The following is a 19579-nucleotide window of genomic DNA, read 5'->3' as shown; positions in this document are numbered from 1 at the left end:
CTTCAGGACCCAGGACCCCCCCCCAGCCCCCCTTGCAGCCCTCTGCTGCCTTTTCATTCAAACAAACACCTTGGTCAGGTTCAAGGTAGTTTACAAGTTGGCCAAGTGTTGAACCCTGGCTGCGGTGTGAGGTTTAAACATAACCTGTACTAGTACTTCCCATATCTTATTAGTCTCTTGTAACCTTTCTATCTGATCAAAACATTCCTATAGTTGTTTCAAGCATGTTAGTAACAACCAAATACAATGCAAATCGTGCTGGGTTTTTTCCTTTTTCAACCCCTCCCTTTTTGAGGCAAGTTAATATTTCAGCTGGCGTGGGACTTCCAGATAATTCCTGATTTTTCCAACTCACAAGGTAAGTCATTTAGACCAAACCCTGAAGGACAGACCCACCCTCACGCCTGTGTGTGGGACCAGCTGGGCACCCACTCCATCTTTTCCTCACTACCCTTTTTCCAAAGGTGTTTTTCACTGGGATCCTACCAGCTACACCAGGTTTTATGTACTAATGCACCCAGTCCTGTTGGAGGCAGTAACCTGTTCCATGCTGCTCTAGGAAACTCACTGATTTCTGCAGTTTCCCTAAAGGGAAAGACTGAAAGGTTAGGACTGTTCCAGACCTGTCAACACATGCAGAGAAATGCAGAGAAGAACAGAGCAGTGCGGCAGTCCATTGCTTACATAAAAGTTTTATTGGAAATTCTTTGAATACTTGAAGTACATTGGAGACTATTTCCAAAACAATGCAATTTAGGACCCTTCCCCTTCACCCAAAGCATCTGTAAATCAGCAGCTACATACATACTGTCCTTAGTACAGAACTGAGGATGGCTGCTAAAATAAACAGCCCTCATAACACAATCTGTGGCAGGCCACAGCAGCAGCTAGATCCTTCCTGAAGCAGAACATTAATGCAGTGATCAGAGATCTGGGAGCCTAGGTATAGAAACTAGGTGTTAAAGCTGAGTCCAGAAAACAGGCATACCTCAGCCTTAGAGAAGATCTTTCTTGCTATGACCATCCAGCTCAACCCTAGCAGCTCATATGGTCAAATTTCTAGCCTTTGAAGCAGAAAAAAACTGCCACACTAAAATTCTGTCTTGTGAGATGTGGGAGCTGTAGCCATGTTAGGAACTACATCAACAAATGAGCATGAATATTTGGCTCTGGAGACCATTAGGATAGCATTAGCAAGAATGGTATGCTTTCTATCAACTCCACAGCTTTTCAGTGTAACAACAGGACAGTAGCAGCACTGGCCAGGTGAAGCTCAACCTATTCTAGTCTTCCCTGTGAATACAGTGTGAACCAGCACTTTACTCAATCTCCGCTGCTTGGCAGCTCAGATTATACCACTTTCCCAAGCACAACCTGTAAGTTACGGGAAAGGTGACAGCCCACTTCCTACAAGGTGGTAGAGACCAGCTTCCTGAGCAGAGAGGAGAGCCAGGTGATCCACTAATTCCTTGTGTTCCTGGACCCTTCTGATACTTTTTGCACCTGTACAAGAAGGTGGCTCTGGCTGTTGGGATCAAGTATTTGTTAAATGCCATGTAACCAAAGCCCTCTTGCAAGCTGTTTATCTAGAAAGGCTTTTCGAATGTCTGTGCTTCTTTGCAAGCAGTAAGGAACTTCTGTATATAATGTTGCTGAAAAGTTGGATTTGTTGACTAAACTAGAAAGGGTCTGGTGGATAACTCTCCTTCAATAAAGCTCTTACCTGGGGTTTTAGAGCACACATGACCTCCCCAACACGCTACCAACAAGAAAGCTGGTAAAGTTCTAAGAATTGTGTTGATCTGATTTACAATAAGCTATATCCCGAACTCAGTTCCTTGCTCTAGGAGCAGCACAGAGATAGTGGCCTAGAGATTCCCACAGCCTACTGTCATCTGCTAGCAATCTCTTTCAATAAGGAATACAGCTACATTGAAGAAGAAGCCACATTTCAGTAACTAGAAGGTTCATTACTCCACCCGTCTAAGGAAATTAAGATGGTTCCTCAGTACAGAGGAAGCACAACCCCACCTYGGGGGGGGGAGGGGGAGGTGTTTTAGGACCATAAGGGGGTCTTGCAGTTGCTCAGTCTAGTTACACATGGGAAGAGGGGAGAGAACCACGAAAAGACCTACCTTATTTAAAGTTTCTGCTTAGTGTCGCTATTTCTCCACCCTTCCTCACATCAGGCAAAGGACACACAATAGCCAAAGCAACCACAGAGCATTGCCAGCCAGTCACACTGCTAATAGCCAGCTCATTACAAAAATAAACTTTCAGCTAATCAAAAGCCAACTGATTAAAAAGTACCATAAGCCTTCCCAAAAATGTGCTTCTGTGAAGAAGCTGCCTTCTGAATGGCTGAAGAACAAAGCAGATTCATCCATGCCTATCAGAATACAGCTTTTTGCTAAGTCCCTGCCACTCCACTACACTGATGTGTGCATTTCATTATATCAATGGGCCCTGACTGGATGTAATGGAAACACAGTCCCCAAAACAGAGTATTATATTAGAGTAATCAATCAATCAATCAAGTTTGTCTCAGAAAATAAATATCCTGGATTTTTTCCAACAAAGGGAAACCATTCTCACTGGACAGGATTCCATGGCACACTTGCTGTCTGCAGTGATCCAGGGCAGAATGACCCGCACTACTACATGAAAACAGAACATCTTTTAAATATAGGTTTCTTTAAAAGCAATAAATATTTCTTGATTCTTAAGATCATCTATTAACCATAAAGCAGCAAAGTTTGCAAGGGTTAGAGGAAAGAATCTTGGACTAAGACTCCTAATTACATAACCCTAAAGAAATAGGATTCCTAATATTTGCAGTTGCATTTCAAAAGCAGAGACTATGAATTCAGCATCATCCCAGCTGCTACTTGCAGAACTGCCAATAAAGTCAACACTGGTAAACTTAGCATGGCAGAGTTTCAGTACACTCAGGAAAGGGGGGGAAGGAAACATGGAAAGCGTTTCTGTAGTTTCACTCCTGCTTATCTGACAAACATAACGGAAGGCCTCACAGAAAAAGACCATGTAGAGACCCAGTTCCTTGGAAGCAAAAAATAAAGGTAACTTGTATCATACATGTCCCAGTGTCTCTCGCTGTGCTCCAGGCACTCACACTGAAGTCAGGATGAAATGCCCCATTCTGCGGTGGGATGTCCTAGACTTAAAAATGTTGAATCTGCTGAACTCACAGACCTTGGAAATGAGCCAAAGCCTTCTATGCTCTAACAGGATTGAAGACTGTAGGAAAAACAGTCTGTTAGCAAGAAGCTATATCTGGAGAAATTACACTGTAGGACCTTTGGAGGAAGCATATGGCAGCTTTTCACAAACCCCTCCACACAGAACAGAGACTGAAGAGAAAATGAGTTTCATACATTGGAGTTTGACTTCCTGTGTCCCCCTTAAAGTCACAAATTCAAAACTGAATGTGAACAGGAAAAGCAGTCCAGATCTATACAGTGGTGTAGCTGAGGAAAACTGGCAGATGAGCTGTATCTGCTGCTGAAGACAGCAATCAAACAAAGCTCATTGATGGAAGGAAATTGTCAAATGAGACAAAAGGCGGAGTGGGGGTGAAAGACAGAGATATTTGTTGACATCATTCTCCAGGATGCCTTGAGGAGGAAGAACCGCTGCAGCAAAATTGGAAAGCAGCTTCACTGCAAGGTTTCTACAAAGGCATCAAACTCTTTGACATTTTTCTCATGGACTGCCAGCTTCTCTGGTAACGAGTCCTGGAAAGCAAAGAAGGGCACAGATCAGGACTCATGCACTGTAGATAAAAGAATGCTTTAATGCACACCATAAGGCAAAAATTCTGTTTCCAAGTCATGCAACACCTCTCACTGCTCTGGGCTCCCTTTCCCACACATGCACAAAAACAGGAGTCCTCTAGCAGGATCTAGCAAGTGACCCTGAAAAGGGCACTCCGCCCAGAGTTTGTTCTGCAGAAACAGTCAGTACATTGGGGCCTGGCCTTGTACAGTTCCCTCCAGCAGCTGCAGCACAATAGCCTGCTAATGTTGCTGCCTTAATCAAGTCACTTGCAGCTCTCAGCCTTTGGTATTCATTTTTCCCTACAGTACATTGCAATGGCTGCAAGCCCAATACTGCACTTGCAAGACATCATTCCAAACAACCAGACTAGGTTGTCTGATTTGGACAGTTTTACCTGTGCTCAGGCTGCAAGGTCTGGCCCAGTTTGCCACTAAGCCTGATATGCCAGAAGCAGGATTAGTTTTGGGGGTTTGAATGACAACCAGTTTCCCTCTCTATAGCAAGCAGACTGCAGCAGCTTTCAGCTTGAAGATAAATACACCCGTTTCAGAGGCTCAGGTGTGCCACAAATTTGTCTGGAAGCCTATTAATAAGGGACCGCTTTGGCCAGGGTCTCTCTTCTGAGAAGATACTAGCTTGTTCGGAGGAGGAAAAGGGAGAGGATTATAAAGAACATGTAATTTCCACAAACTGAAATCTCATGGTTCCATACCAAATCCTCTGCCATGGACTGAGCTCCAATGTCAATTGAGAGGCTGCTGAGTTGAGGTGGGTTCTGAAACTCACGGTAAAACGTCCCCAGGTCCATTGGAAGAATGTCATCTTTTGAAAATGCTGGTTTCTAGAATCAAAGACACTGCTGTTAATTCCTGTTCAGAGACTTGGCTTTCCTTTTGCTGTAATCTCAGGTAAAGACAACACCTGCTATCAGTAAACATCTTGGCATTACAGCTGTTGCTGCAATAATGCAGATTAAATAACTGAAGCTCTGCCCTTAGCCCCTGCCTAAGTCAAGATCTCTGCTTGCCTGAGCACATGGAAGAGAGCATTTCTCTGGAATCTGGCTCCTTTAGGCATTAGAGAGAGAAGAGCAAGCACATGTGTTGATAGGAACTGGAATATTATTTCATTTGTAGCTTTTGGTTCAGAGCATCAGTGCCTTTGCAGTTTTGAGACTGTTTAGCTCAGTTTTGAGAATGTGAGTCATGGGTCTTTTACACCCAGGGAAAACTCTTCTGACATCATTTGCCATCATACCAGCACCTGGAGCCCACCTGAGATGCAGGTGTTGTGTGAGAGCACTGATCAGGGCACTTACAAAGTCAATCATAACAAAGTCATCGTGGGTGTTCCCTGTGCTGCTGCCACTGGAGCCCTCTGAGTGTAAGCTGCCTTGTAGAGGAGATTCAGTTTCTGGGGAGTCAGGAGGATTCACCTGCTCAAGAAATCAAAGACTGTGAGTGCTGATCTTACCATCAAGTCTGTCTGCATATTGTGAGTGTGGGGACAGTCAGGAGGCTGGGCAATAAGCACACACTACAGCTGGGCAGTAAACCTGTTTCCTTGTCTCGAGAGCCCAAGGCCCAACATGGGAGATTTTTTGAAATCAAATGTGGACAATTAGTTCTTTGCTCAGAAAAAGTGTGCACAAGGTAAGGGATAGGATGGATGTTGCATGAGGGCACAGATTATACCTCTGAAAGGGGCTTACCATGGGGTCGTTATCTTCGAGCTCAACATTCTTGGGAGCAAACATAGCAAAAGGAATGTCTAAGTTGGCCATGGTCACCTGAGGAGATTTAGCAAACAGAATTTCATTAAGATGCTCTGCTTCCCCAGAAAAGAAAAGGATACTGGAAGTCTTTGTCAGGTCTGCTAAAAATTGCTTAAGATCACATTGGCAGTTTGCAGGAGGCTGACAACCTCATTTAAAAGGCATAAAATAGAGAGACTGTACTAAACTGACCTAATACAGATATGTGCCCTGTGGAGGTGGGATGGGTTATATACATCCTATGCAAGACAGGCAAGGATTAACAAACTGCTACAGATTCAAACAATCCCCYTTCACCCATCCAAAAGGCCTAGAAGAGAGCTTAAAGCTTACTTAGGAACAGCTCTAGGAAGTGGGCAGATCTCTAACCTGCCCTAGCTGAGCTTCTTAAATGATTACTTACTGGTGATGAAGTGGCCTACTGCACATTCCTCCAAGAAAGGGAGGCTTGCTGCCAATTTCTCCGGTTTAAGAACTTGTGGTAGTGGCAGAATGCTGTGGGGCTTTGGAAATCATGAATGTCTTCCATATGAAGTACAAATGAATGACTTCCAAATGAAGTCTTCCATACCCAAACAGGGTGTTAGTAAGGCAGGGCAAATTTAATGGCTGTCACATCCCAAGAGGATTTTATGAAAAATATGCCTGTGACAGGACCCTGTAGGCAAATACTGCAGGCRGGAATTTGTACTCTCATTCTCCTGGATTGCCCTGGCATTGTGGTACTGTTTCCTCTGTGTAGAACTGATCGGAGAAGCAGGGTATGATGGTGCCCTCTGAGAAGACCTACTGCCAGTTACCTGATTAATGGGTTTGTTGACAAAAGCTCCCACCTTCCGGATAAAGATGGTTTCCAGAAGGTCATGTGGGGAGCCACACTTCCCTTCGCTGCTGTTTGATACTGTTTCTGTGTCCTCACTGAGGGAGGAAGAGAGACTAACTAGGTGACTCATGGCACAAACAATATAGACAAATCACATGCTTTACAAGATTAATTCAATGCATGGCTATTAGTTATTTCTATGACCTGTTTTTTCCTACCACAGGTATTCATAACTCTTTAAAACACAAAAATTGGTTGAGTCCTCTGGCAAGAGGACTACTTACATAAGGTACCCAGGAAAGTGCTAGTACAACTGTAATGCTTTTTGGTCTCCCCATAGCAAAATCTCCACTTAAGATAATTAACTTGGAATTATGTGAAAAGACAAGAGACTCTTAACAAGAAATGAATGTGGTAACATAAAAATGAAGGATTGAATTAGCAGAGAGGGAGGTGATTTAAGACAATTTGAGGTTGCATTGTTTCCTTTTAAGTTATTTTGTGCCTAAAGTTTTTTAATGCAATACATGAACAGATATGTACTGTGACTATCTTCCACAACAATTCACATTTTCTTGAGAACTTAAGACTTGCTTGTGAACTTATTTTATCTTGCTGTGCAAAAACAGTGCAGAAACTGCACTTTAAAATTGAGATAACAGAAGATGCATGGATGTTAAGGTGACTAGAAAGTGTAAGTAGATGACAGAGATCATTGTTTGGAGTAAGGCTGAAAATGTCCCCATCAGAGAAAGCTGCTAGCTGTTTTAAGGGGGGGAAAAAAAGACAATAGCTGGACTACAAACAATAGCTAAAAGAGAAAACAAAGTTTTAGCTTTATATGATTTTTAATTGGATTAAGACAAGTGGTGGACCATCTAAGACTGACCTACCTACTAGAAGGAGTAACTGCTGAGTAGTGGGCTCCATCCAGTGGGGTGCATATCCTTTCCTGGTCAGCTTGAGTGCCATGTGCTGGCTGGCTAGGAACTGGGGGCACCCCCCCTTCTTTTCCTGGACCAATCAACTGAGATGGAGAGAAAAAGTCAAGTTAGATATCTGTAAATTGGTTCAACAACACAATACAACGTAGAGTAGATTCTGTCATATTGGGACTAGGTTGTGTTTTTGGCATGTGACTGGGCTCTAGCTACCATGAAGCAGAGGGGTGTGTCAAGCAGAAGGTGATCTCCCCAATACAAATGCTTTTTTATTTCCTTCCTACTCCTCTGCACTTCAGGCCTGATTTACACTGCGGAGCTCTGTGCCCATTTCAAGGAGCMGCGAGCAGTAAAATCATATCCTCCTTCTACCATCACTGTGTCAGCAAAACTCTGGTGTGAAAGCAGCAGGCAGAGAAACATTTCTTAGCTTATTTTATCTGATGAATGGATGCAAATATGTCAAAATGGACTGTCAGTGTATCCTACATCTAGGCTAGAGTGCTGTGCTCATACAGCTACAGTGACAGCAGCTCTGTAATACAGCCAAGGCTTTGGAAGAGGTGACACTTCTGTGCAAGCAAACAGGTTTGGTACCTGTTCTTTTAGTGTAGTTTCTCCATGCTACTCCTACCCTACCCGGGTGAAGTTCAGCATGCTCAGGAGCCAATCCCTAGCTCCTTTGCAAGTTCTCTTTATTTAGCCTAGATTCTTTCATCCTTGAGCAGGCAGGATACCAGTGCATGCACTAGTTTCAAGGCCTCTCTCTGATGTACAAGTGACACATAATGGTTGCAATACCAGCCACACTTGTTGTTCTGCCCTTTACAAGTACCTGGTGAGGGTGTGCAGCATTCAAGCCACCAGCAAAGAGTACGGGATACCCCATGTCAGCTGATCCAACTGTCAGGGCAGCAGGCTGATAGGAAAGACGAGAGCTGGAAAGCTAAGAAAGAAGAGAAAAAACAAGAAGGGCAAAGGGAGAGGAGAGAGGAAAGGGAAGGGGAATGCCCAACAGTCTGAATAATCATCAGTCACTGGAGAAGGAACAGGAGAAGTTGGAGGCAGAGCACAGTGTTTCAGGCTGGCAGAACAGATGCTAGATTTTCATTAGAAATCAATTGTGAAGGTTATTTTAAAAAGTTCTTATTGCAGGGGACTAAGTTTGGGTCTTGACAAGAAAACAAGACTTGTTTCCTACACACATAGGAGGCTGTGCAAGGCATGACTGACATCTAACACAAGGAAGGTCTGCTCTACAGGCCTGTTTCACATACTGGAAAAAGCATGAATGCCATCACCAACTTATTAAAGAGATAATATTTAAATATTTTTTTTCCAAAGCAACTGCATTATCAGCTGTTTGAACTCATTTCCATTGTACATTAAAATAGCTGACCTTCAGAGCCTGCTCAAACAGCTTCAGCAATAAAATATAGGGCCACAAAGGTGTGCTAGTTAAAGAGAGAAATGGGAAACTAACCCTGTGAGATTGCTTTAGGAATGAAGTGCTGGAAGCAGCGAAACCCAGAAGTTCCTTATGCACCTTAAGTAGAAATCTAGTTGGTAGGACTCCTTCCTGGTTTGGCCTTCTCGACTTCAAAAGCAACGCTTCATTCAGAGCTCTGCATGTGATACCCCAGCAATGTCAACACTATCATTTACAGTGGTCTGAATGATGAACAGCACTCACCTGCACAAGAGGCTAGTTAAGCTGAATGGAGCAATCTCTTCTCAGAGAAGGGCAAGTATAAAATTGTTATATGTTGTGCTCCTGGAGATATCCGGCCAACTTGACTCTTTTTGCAGGAATTAATATTGCTTTGGAGATTATTTTATGCTCAACCTCCTGTAGAAATCCCTTTAGAAACTCTAGGGACTGTGCTCACTGAACTGGCCTAATATTACCTCTATTTAAGAAATCTTCAGCATATACAGATATGCATCTCTATTCTTTAACTGTCTTTTTTCCCAAGTCTTGTCTCACAGTCATTGTTAGCATTAGAAATGTAAAACTTTTAAGTTCAAACTGCTTCATTCTCCATCTGTCTTTGAAAATCCTCCAACAACTTTGTAGTAGCTAAATGTTCCTATTTTATTAAGTGTTTCTTTGTCCTCTATTTTAAGAGACTGGCACAAGCATGAGAAACATGACTTCAGACAAACATGTGACATGTAAACAAAGAACAGTAATTCAGATCCTCATAAGTGTTACTTGTAACCATGAAGACAGATATAAGTAAGATTTTTATTTTCTTCAAATTACAGTATCTCTGTTTTAACCCAAGAAAAGGTCTGACTGTGTAGATTCTAGGGCATAGATTCTGTTAAGAGAAAACATTCAGCAGTGTGCCTTATTACTTGTTGTGTCCTTGACTAACAGATACTTGCAACGGCTGATGTTTGTTCAAGTGTGCTTTTTCTGTCTTGGAAGACCTTCATTTGTAAAGGCATTTAAGCATCCAGCTCTCACTGAAATCCATACAAGAGAGACAACTGAAAACTTTGGTAGACTTGGGCCCTACAGAAAGCAGGTGACACTCACTGAAGTCAGTGGGACCTTCAGTGTCAGTGGGACCAAAATTCACCTATATTTCTATTTAATTATTCTTTTAAAGGCTGTCAAAGTAGAAAAAAAAATTCATTATGCTCTTACACTCTTGTTTCCTCTGTCCCCTCTTCTCCTGCTCTCTGGCAAGTTGTATATAGCCCTCCTTTGCCAACAGCAGGCTGTGTTCTTCTAGGCAACCTCAGTGTTACAGCTGTAGGCTGGGCTCCCATTTCAGCAGAGGTGGGGAATGCTTAGTTCCTTCTCAAACACTGACCAGCCTGACAAAGTACGGTGCACTACTTTTCTTCTTCTTTTAACTGGAAGACTCTTTTAAAAGCTTGCTGAAAACTATTCCTTCCCCATATTCTCATTAAGTGTTATAGGCTGCTTCCAGCAGGATTGCTGTTCAGCTCAAAGACTGCAGGTAGTTTTTATATTTAAAGAGCAGTGGCTTTGCAAACTAACTAGACCCAATGATGTGTCTGTCCCATTTTGGGTTAACCAGTCTTTTTGATGCACAACAAACATTCTGCATTGTCAAATTTTTACTTTCCTGTATTTGTTCTGTCAAGCCAGTATTATCTGGCCATGAATAACATGTTCTATTGTCAACTCACTTGATGTGAAAAGGCCAGTCCCATCACTGGGACCTTCAAGGTGTCCATCGCCACAGGAGGAGGGGTCTGAAAATGTGCCTTTGTGACAGTAAAAACACACTGTGCACAGACACAGACACACAGAGGAAACAGGAAAAAAAGAGAGAGAGAGAGAAGGACTTCAGAGAAAAACTATAAAGAGTTGGATGAACTGAATGCTAGTGAAGACTGGCTGCAGCAGCCAAGTCTATACAGAGGGCAGAACTCTCAGTAGTGCCAGAAACACATTAATTTTGTGAAGAATTCACTGCTTTCCAATCTCAGAGAACCACTCAACACAGCTAACATTTTAGACTTCAGTGAACACTGACAGAAAGTAACTCCCCCAAACTCTGTTCCACAGCTAATTAGAATTGTTAACAGCCAATTAGCAAGGAGAAGACTGAGTAGTTGCCAGAAAAAGCTAAGACTAATTTTATTTGGAAATGTACAAATTATATATATTTCAATAGTCTCCATCTTAATCTTCTTTAATCTTCTCTTAATCTTCCAGCATTCTAAAAGACAGCAAGGATCATATCTTGGCATGTCTGTACTGCACACAGACTAAAAGAGGGCCCAGACTAAGGGACAGTTCAAATATACTGATGTGAAGAGGGCTCCTTCACCAGGACTGACACTCCACAATTAAACTCTGCCTCTCAGAGGGTGCCAATGCAAAAATGGCATCCCAGTCCTGGGCTCCCCCCAGTTTCTCCCCAGTTGTTTTCCTACCAGCATAGTTTTATGAAAGTTTCGTTTGTGGGTACTACCTGTGCTCAGACTGTCTCCTGAGTTTTAGGGTATTCTCCAACACACACAACAGACATGCTATGCAGGTCCACAGGGAGAAGCTAACACCTACTCCCTTGCATCATGCAGGTTGGGCCTCATTTCTATTGGGAAGGCAGGTGGAGCTGTGGATAATCTGCATATGAGCTGTCTATTCCACACAGTTCCTTGTATTTCCTAAGCATTAAGTTTCATACAGAAAGCTGGAGGAAGAGAAATTAGCCTTTTTTTTTTTTTTCCCCCTAATTTACTCTAGAGACCACTCTGCCAAGACAGTCTCACAACTCTAGTTGTGGTTAAGACTGGCAGTTGCTTTACACATAAGCATGCAGTGTATGCCAACTATGAACCACAGAAAGGCAAGAATGTAGGCTCATACTTGATATGAATCTTTGAGGTTCTTCTGGTTTCATGAAGCTTTGGTCTCACTCAGGGGAAAAGCTTTATGTTCTCTAGGGAAATGCCAGCTTCGATGTATTTACAAATGCTATTACTGTTAAGTAACACTGGCATGAGCAAGCCAGTGGAAATTTCATCATGAACCTTACTGCATTTCACCTGCTTGGTGAAAAGGCAAGACACAGCTCAGCCACAAACCCATCCCCTGAGCTGCATATCCAGGAACAATAAAAGTTTTACTCTATTAGACTTATCATGAGTGCTGCCTGATCAGTTCAACAATGCCAGATGCCCTGTTACCCCAAATTCAGTCAGCACAAAAATACTTCCTAAGAAAAGTGCATTTCCAGCTCATTCATTCAGCAGAATACATTCTGCTAAACCAGTCAGACTAATTCCTCTGAAGCAGYAAGAAGACTCGTAGCAAATTCCTTCAGATTGGAACAACGTTCCAATTACACTTCGTTCTGTGCTTCACACCCACAGTAAAACAGATTTATAGGGTCTTTAGATTGTCTTTAAAGTTCAGTAGAGCCATCTGCTTGGCTGGATAACAAGGCAGAACATTCTTGAATATTTAAAACTATAGGAAAACAGCAAAACTGTCCAAGTCTTCAAAATACAGAATTGTGGAGTCAGATGTATAAGGAGAGAAAAAGACAGAACAACTGGAGTTTCCATTTTTCAAGATTCAGATGAGATCCATTTATTGTTTCTTTTAAAACTAAAACTTAAAATAAAGGAAACTTGCAAAGGTAGGCAGGAACATAGAGAACTCTATTTAAAGTCCCACCTAGTTCAATACTATAACCAATTAGTTTGCCAGTACTTATTCCTGCTGCCCCAAGTAGTTTTAGATGGTCCTACAAATAAGGATTTTGTCCTTTTCCTATTTTACTATTCTGCAATCCAGAAGACATGACGGTACCATAAGCATTTTCCTCATATCTGAATGTTTCTTTCTCAGTTTCAGTCTGTTACCTCTAGTAATGCTGCCTGGCATCAATATCTTGAATTTGTCTTTTGCAGTGATCAGTGTATATATATATATATTTGTATACTGCTATCCTCTCAGCTCATCTCAGCCCAGCTGCAGGACTTGGTTCTTTTAATCTTTCTTAAAAACTCAGTCTTTCTAGTTCTTTAGCACTACAACTAGGTTTCACACAGAGTGTAACAATAGGAGTAATAAGTTTATATATTAAATTTTAATTATACAGACTGATCTAGCAGCAGAAGGCTGCATGTTTGCACAGTAGTAGATGCAGRAGCGGGCACACCATGCTAATTGTGATTGGTCTATCCAGGAGTAGAAAGAGCCTGTTTCCTCTTACCTGAGATGGAGGAGAGGTGGAGAAAGATGTGGTACAAACTTCTTGGGAATCTTCCACCGAGGGGTATACTGCACCATTGTCCTCACCAGCTCTAAAGCAGCAAAAAAAAGAGCAAGTCCTAACTGAAAGTATTCCACAGAAAAAACAACKAGTAAAACACACTGGGACAAACATTGCAGGGAGATTGAGAGTATTTAAGTGGAGTTGAAAGGAGAATTATGAAGGGCTCTGATAATCTCCTTGGCAGAACTGAGGAAAAGCAGGTATGGAAATTTTAGTTTTCCCCAGGATTATTTACTCCAGACACTCTTCTTCCCACCCCCAAATAGGAACACTTTTTTTTTTTTTTTTTAAACTAAAGAATGTTTTTGCTATATCAGCCAATGCTATTGGCTTTGGTGTTGAGAGAACCATTGTCAAACAGTGCTACTGGTCCCAATTTGACCGCCCTGGTGAATTTTAGAGAGGGCAAATCCCTCATCTACAAAGATAAATTTCAACTCTGTAATTTTTCCCCATGGAAATCTCTGGAGACGCATGCCTCTGGACATCTAGTTCTACAGGAAGACTAACTGCTACCCTTTTAAATTCCCAAAGGTAACCAAGGTTCAACCTCTTTTGTGGCAGAGGGGTTCTGTAAGGAATTTGGGAACATAATGGGGCTTGCTGCACTCATCCTTCTGGACCTAAGGGGAAACATGTTGCCTTTCCTCACGTGCTCAACCATATCAGTATGACTGACCCTGATCCTCCAGTCTCCCTTCCCATGCAGTCAGCATGTAGCAGAGAAGGCTCTGTATTTGGGCATAATGATGCCTTCATCATAGCCCATGACTGCACGCAGCATTTCCTCACCTGTAATTGCAGGGATGCATGGGCGAAGAGCTGGGATAGGGACGGTCCACAAAGTGATCAATGATAATCCCCATGATAGGGGGGGTCCTCTCAAACTGCCTGCAATGCAACAAGCAAATGGTGTTATTGGTATTCCTCTCTACTACATCCCAACTCATGGCGCCCTCACAGAAAGCCCTGGTACCTGTTAATGGGACCACAGCATCTTTACAATTCAACTCTGCAACTCCAAGCAAGCGTCAGCAGTTCAGAGTCCCAGAGTTTGGCTCAGGGCTACCCCAAATACTCCCCTTGCTGCAAGACTTAAGCATGACAGAGTATTTTCCATGAAGGAACATCTCAGCAGGACAGGATAAGGAGAAGGGAAAGATTTAGAGGTTCATAATATGAGGGGTTTAATAATACATTATGGTAAAATACTTTCTGGCACGATCATGTTTTCTCACCTGGTTGACATGAAGGCAAGGTTGATTCTGTAGGCACAAGACAAAGTGATGGTACCCACTGGAGTACCCACCGTCCCAACACGGACTGTCTGGAAACCTATAAGATTAAAGAATAATTATCAGATTCAATGGTTACACAGGATTTGMTTATTTATATTCTGTACTTCCCTATTCTGAGGTTATATCATCTTATTTTTATTGTGTTTGCATTATTCCTTGCAATCTGAACTCCAAACACACRCACACAACCCATAACAAAACAGCAGCACTAGGCTGCCTTGCTCTTAGGCCTCATCTACAAGACTCCTGATCTGGACTTCCTATCCTGGCCTCACACATTGCTCTGAGGTACTTCTCAATCCCGAGTAGATCATTATCTCCTTTACTGATCCTGCCCCTTATGAAGATATTCTTTATTTCTGTTCTGGATTCCTAGAGTCAAAATGGCAGTCACCCTAGATCTTGTCAAAGTACATTATACCTGTCACCCTGTGACATGACCCTTTGCAGAAAATATCCACATTTAAAAAGCATATGTAAACCTCAGGCTTAATTTTCCTTGCAGCACTAAGACATGGTAATAAGTGTCTCTCAAGTATGGAAAAGAGTTCTGCTTTAGTTTATGTGTGTTGTCTAACCATACCTTCTCCCAAGCCACTCAGCTGCACTTCACCAAAATATATCCTGCAGGAAAAAAGAACAAAAAAAGTTATTAGTTCTAGTGGGGCATAATGCTAAATATATCTATATTCCCTATTTAATTTTGTAATAATGTAAGGGTTGGAGCCACTCTTCCTCTTTAGAAAAAACACATAAGTAGTAGCCAGAAAGCCCATCTCAAAAAGCATTCCAGCTACTTCAGAGGAAGACGTGTCACATAAATAGAAAAAGAAAATGGTAGCTGAGTCTAATCAGAAATACTTTTTTTTTTTTTTGAAGCCTGTCAATCTCTGTGACAGGTCTACAGTTTAGAGCAAAAAAGTGAACTGATTCAAATTTCAGGGATTGGTCAGTCTTAAAGCTGGTACTCATCACACAACATAAAAGATATTAACTGTACTGAAAAGAGAGCTGCTCTTAAGTATTTGCCAAATCAGCAATGCAGGCAAGAATGAAGAAACGACTGGGATTTCTTTTAAACTTCCTTCCTGTGCAAATAATGATAACAAACATGAGACTTTGCACTAGAATAATTTAAATTAGCTATGCATGCACATCAAAGATTTTTCTTGAAGTCAAAAAGATGACGACTGGAAGGTGATAACCATGAACTGTAAGCCAGTTGGATCTCACAGACTAAACAAGGCTGAGCTCAGTATTTGCATGAGAAAACTGTAGGAACCACAGGAAGTGGAGCTGAAGATGCATCTTTAAAATGGAATGGCAGGAGACAGTCCGAGTCTAAACTGCAAAAGTATGCATTGCAGTTATGTGCAACTCAGCCATGCATTTGTCAGATATAGGCCACATGCTGAACAATTGGATGCAAATAAGCAACTTAACCATTTAGCTGCATGTAAAATTTTTGTGATCATCTCAACAAGCTAGGCACACAACAATACTTTCGGAGCTTGTGCTTGTTGTTTTTTTTTTTTTTTAATGCCTCAGAATGAGGCTATAAGGTGATATGCAGCCCAAAGTTCTCTTCTATCACTGATATGTAGCAGTTAAATTCCAACTATTTGAATTCATTATTGCTCATCTCTTTTCACCACATTTACAGTGGCACTGTGCAAGTCTACAGCCCCTGCTGCTTCTATTTCAAATGTGGAATTTTCAATTTCACTTTACCTGTACAATATTACATATTCATGGCCTTGTTTCCTTGAGAGTCTGTAGGCTGGAGTTACCCTGGTTATAGCAAGTAAAGACTTCAGTAGTAGAGACAGCCTGTTGTATACGGTGTATGAAACTTTGATTTCTTTGTCACACCTGTAGAACACACAGGAAAAAATTAAGTCTTTTAGAAAGTTTTTTTTTTTTTTTAATTATCAAAATGAGTCTGGGCCAATTGTTCAAACAATAAAAGAAAGCCTCAGTGTGACCACCTGTAGTTGACCAACCAGCTAAGAGTCCTACTTCAGTCTAGTCACTTCCTGTAGAATTAAACACTGAACAAATGCCATGCAGCCTTGTAATAGACAGAAGCATCTTTACAGTATTAAAACCATTCGTAGTCATTGAGTATATGAACTCTTGTGTCTGAGGAGATATACTAATTGCAATGGAAGAATGAAGAAAGAATGAAATTTCTAGTTTCCTTTCTTGACACTGATACTAAACAGCTGGACAGTGCACGAAACAAAGAGGGGACTTCCCTCTGAAGTGTCACAGGCAGCACAGCCAACGTGTGCTCATTCATATACGGATTGAGCAAGCTTCCCCATTTCATCAGCTAAAAATTCCCCAAAACAAATATCAAAAAACCCAACAACACAAAGAAAGTTGGAAAAATGCACTTACTTTTCATTCATTTCTAGACACCAAATTTCCAGCTCCATGGAATCTCCCTGGATCAGAGAAAAGATGGTCAACAAAGGCTCATTTCAGAACACAAATCTTTTCACATCACACTAATAACCAGCAACAGCCAAATCTCTCAAAAAAGATGTTTCTTTGGCTCCCACTTTCTTGTCATCTTGACAATAGACAAAGGTGCACCGGAAGCTTCACTGCAGAATTCAACCACCTGAGGGCATACCTTCCTCAGAATGGCTAAACTCTTCATGGGCTAAGAAGCTATGTTTTGCTGCTCTCTCACGTGTGTATTTGGCCTCAGACATTTGCAGTGAATTGTTTGTTAAATAATACTTTTCTTCTCATCAACATGCTAGCTAACTTAATCATTGCAGACTTTTTACATTATCTTGGGCTAAAATGCAGAAGCTTTGGTAGGTGACTTAAGATGTAAGTCAAAAAACAGGAACCTGTTTTGACTCGGTCCTCACCTCCGAGGTTTTGAGAGAAATCTCCACGCACATAGACCGTCCAACAGCAGGTAGCTGTCCTGCCAAGGCTTTCTTTGCTTCATGAGTAACCTCTGGTATGTCTTTGATTGCCAAATTGAACTGCAGAACGAACGAGACAAATCAATTTTTGTATTTCTTTGAACAACTGCCTAAAGGTACAATGCAGACAGATTCATACACCAGTATATAACATACTAGGTCAGTGTCTATTGAAATATTTATGAAACACAGAAATTTGCTCAAGCTTTTCACATTTGCAAACAACATTTCCTTGGCTGCTAATTCAAATGGTTTTCATGATCCTGCTGTACAAAGTCACGTTCCTTTTTCCTCAGTTGAATTATATGTTCACCCACAGAGTATCCTGAGTCTCTTCAATTTTAATGAAGCCCATTACTTATAAAGTCCTGAATCACAGGTGCAAACTTCTGACAAAAAAAGAACTCACGACACCACCCCCAGCAGATCTTGGAAATGTGCCTTAGTCAGCAGGTAGGAGTTGCCGATAGGTATCATTTACCTCTTCTCTAATTAGGCCTTAGAGAGCCCGGAGTGGCATGTTACATGTCAACAAGGAAAAAAAAAAAAAATCAACATAATTGAATATAGTAGTTATTATATATGAATAGTTAATGTAGTCTGCACAAGAACTGCATGTGTTCTCAACACTAAAAACCACAGTTATAGAATTGCTTTAAAAATTATGACTTTACCCAGTCAGAGCCTGTTGGGGAGGAGGATGATCGGGTACAGATTTTCTCTCCAAGTCGGGCCTGGACAATTACTTGTACCGTCTGAAATAGAAAGGAAAGTATACACTCTGATTTCTTGAGCTCAGCAGAGCCCTCTATTCAGAACCTGGGCTAGACAAATTCCAGGTAAAAAAAGAAAGGATTGACCAGAATGTAGAGAAGTGGAGTTTGCTAAGCTAATCTTCAGGTATAATCACCTTGAATTATTATGTACAATAGGTAAACATATTTCAGACAGAAAATGATTTTAAGCTGATCTTTCTTTGTAATAACATGAAGTAACTAAGTCGATTTCATGATCAGGAGTTGCACTGTCTTCAGTAATACTGAAACAAGATTTACAACTATAGCCTGAAGCTGGAAACATAAAAGACAGTCAAATGAGTCATCTGTTTTCAGAGTATCTACTTGCCTTTAGTAAGGCCAAGTAGTAAAATCAATGTATCAAGTAAGGCCAAACTTTTTTTTATAGTTACATATCATGACTCAAAAGAACAGATACTATTTCTTTTGGATGCAATAGAAAAATTTAGATGGAATGAAAACAAAGGTTAGAACCCAGCAGGAAATACTATCTAACTGTTGGATGCAGTTAAATGTGTTGATAGGAGCTCAAAGCTGACAGAGTTACGATCAGCCTATAACTGATTTTATAGCAGACTATTTTGGGGGGAGGGAAGATGTATTGAAGGTGGAGAAAAGACATTTTTCTAACTCCTCTTAGGAATCTCTTTTCTAAATTTGCCTTCAGCTTTTCTTGTTTTGATCTTTAGCAAGCAAAAAACCTCTGTTGTGCTATGCTATCTACCAGGAGTAAGGCTTTTCTCTTAAACACAAAAGAAGGGAGATTTGCCCACAAGAGGAAGAGTTACCTTCAGAGCAAAAAATTTGATGAACTTGTCCAGGTCCTTCCTGTCCTGGGAACTGAGATCAGTGTCCATTGCATATGGTAATCTGAAATACAGTACAGGCCTGGGAATGAAGTCTTCCTTCAGCTTTCTGTTTGGATTTTAAGATTTCAAAATATTTTACCATTAGAGGCTAGCTCAAGAGAAACAAAATGTCTAACATGCTGGGAACTCTGTGGAGGGTGTTAAATTCACAAGAATAATAATATATCTTGTCAGTGCAAAAGGTACCAGAAGTAAAACAAAGGAGGCTCACAATTAAAACTGGATCCAAGTTCTCCAATTTTTCTAGCTAAATGAATAAAAAAGAAAACCAACCCACCCACCCCAACACCACTCTGGGTTCAATATCAAACTACGCATCAGACACAGCAGTCTCAGCTTCGAAAAGAATACCTCTGCAGTTATCAGCACTGGTCAAAACCAAACCAAATTGATTTCTTGGGTCTAAAATCCTAAAAACGGTATTCCAGTAGTATTTCAGCAGATATTGAAATCTATATAACAAACTCTTGCTGGAATGACCTATACTGCTTGTTTACTTCCAACAAATATGTACCTGCAGTATACCTGTAGTTGTATTCTTCATTAGGCTACAAATT

The 19579-nt window shown here is 41.3% G+C and overlaps 1 protein-coding gene across 5 annotated transcripts; it reads right to left on the bottom strand.

The window, feature by feature from the left end:
* Positions 1-672: 672 nt before the first annotated feature.
* Positions 673-19116, bottom strand: ATG13 (autophagy related 13). 5 transcript variants are annotated; one of them, XM_026090601.1, is made up of 17 exons: positions 18942-19023; positions 18031-18111; positions 17297-17416; positions 16812-16858; positions 16140-16280; positions 14992-15032; positions 14349-14445; positions 13903-14001; positions 13048-13138; positions 10505-10603; positions 8172-8282; positions 7289-7422; positions 6373-6490; positions 5510-5587; positions 5117-5233; positions 4511-4639; positions 673-3755 (listed from the first exon to the last, which is right to left on the bottom strand). In XM_026090601.1, exons 1-17 carry the CDS (start codon positions 19008-19010, stop codon positions 3678-3680), a joined length of 1650 nt encoding a protein of 549 aa, XP_025946386.1. In that variant the 5' UTR covers positions 19011-19023; the 3' UTR covers positions 673-3677. The 5 variants fall into 5 exon arrangements, with proteins under 5 accessions (XP_025946386.1, XP_025946385.1, XP_025946382.1 ...); XM_026090600.1 differs by lacking the exons at positions 8172-8282; positions 10505-10603 and having other exon boundaries at positions 18942-19116; XM_026090597.1 differs by lacking the exons at positions 8172-8282; positions 10505-10603 and having other exon boundaries at positions 6406-6490.
* Between the last annotated feature and the right edge of the window lie 463 nt (positions 19117-19579).

The sequence above is a fragment of the Apteryx rowi genome, unplaced genomic scaffold (genome assembly GCF_003343035.1).
Source record: "Apteryx rowi isolate R43461 unplaced genomic scaffold, aptRow1 scaffold_862, whole genome shotgun sequence".
Classification (NCBI taxonomy): domain Eukaryota; kingdom Metazoa; phylum Chordata; class Aves; order Apterygiformes; family Apterygidae; genus Apteryx; species Apteryx rowi.
This window is presented reverse-complemented; position numbering and strand designations above follow the sequence as displayed.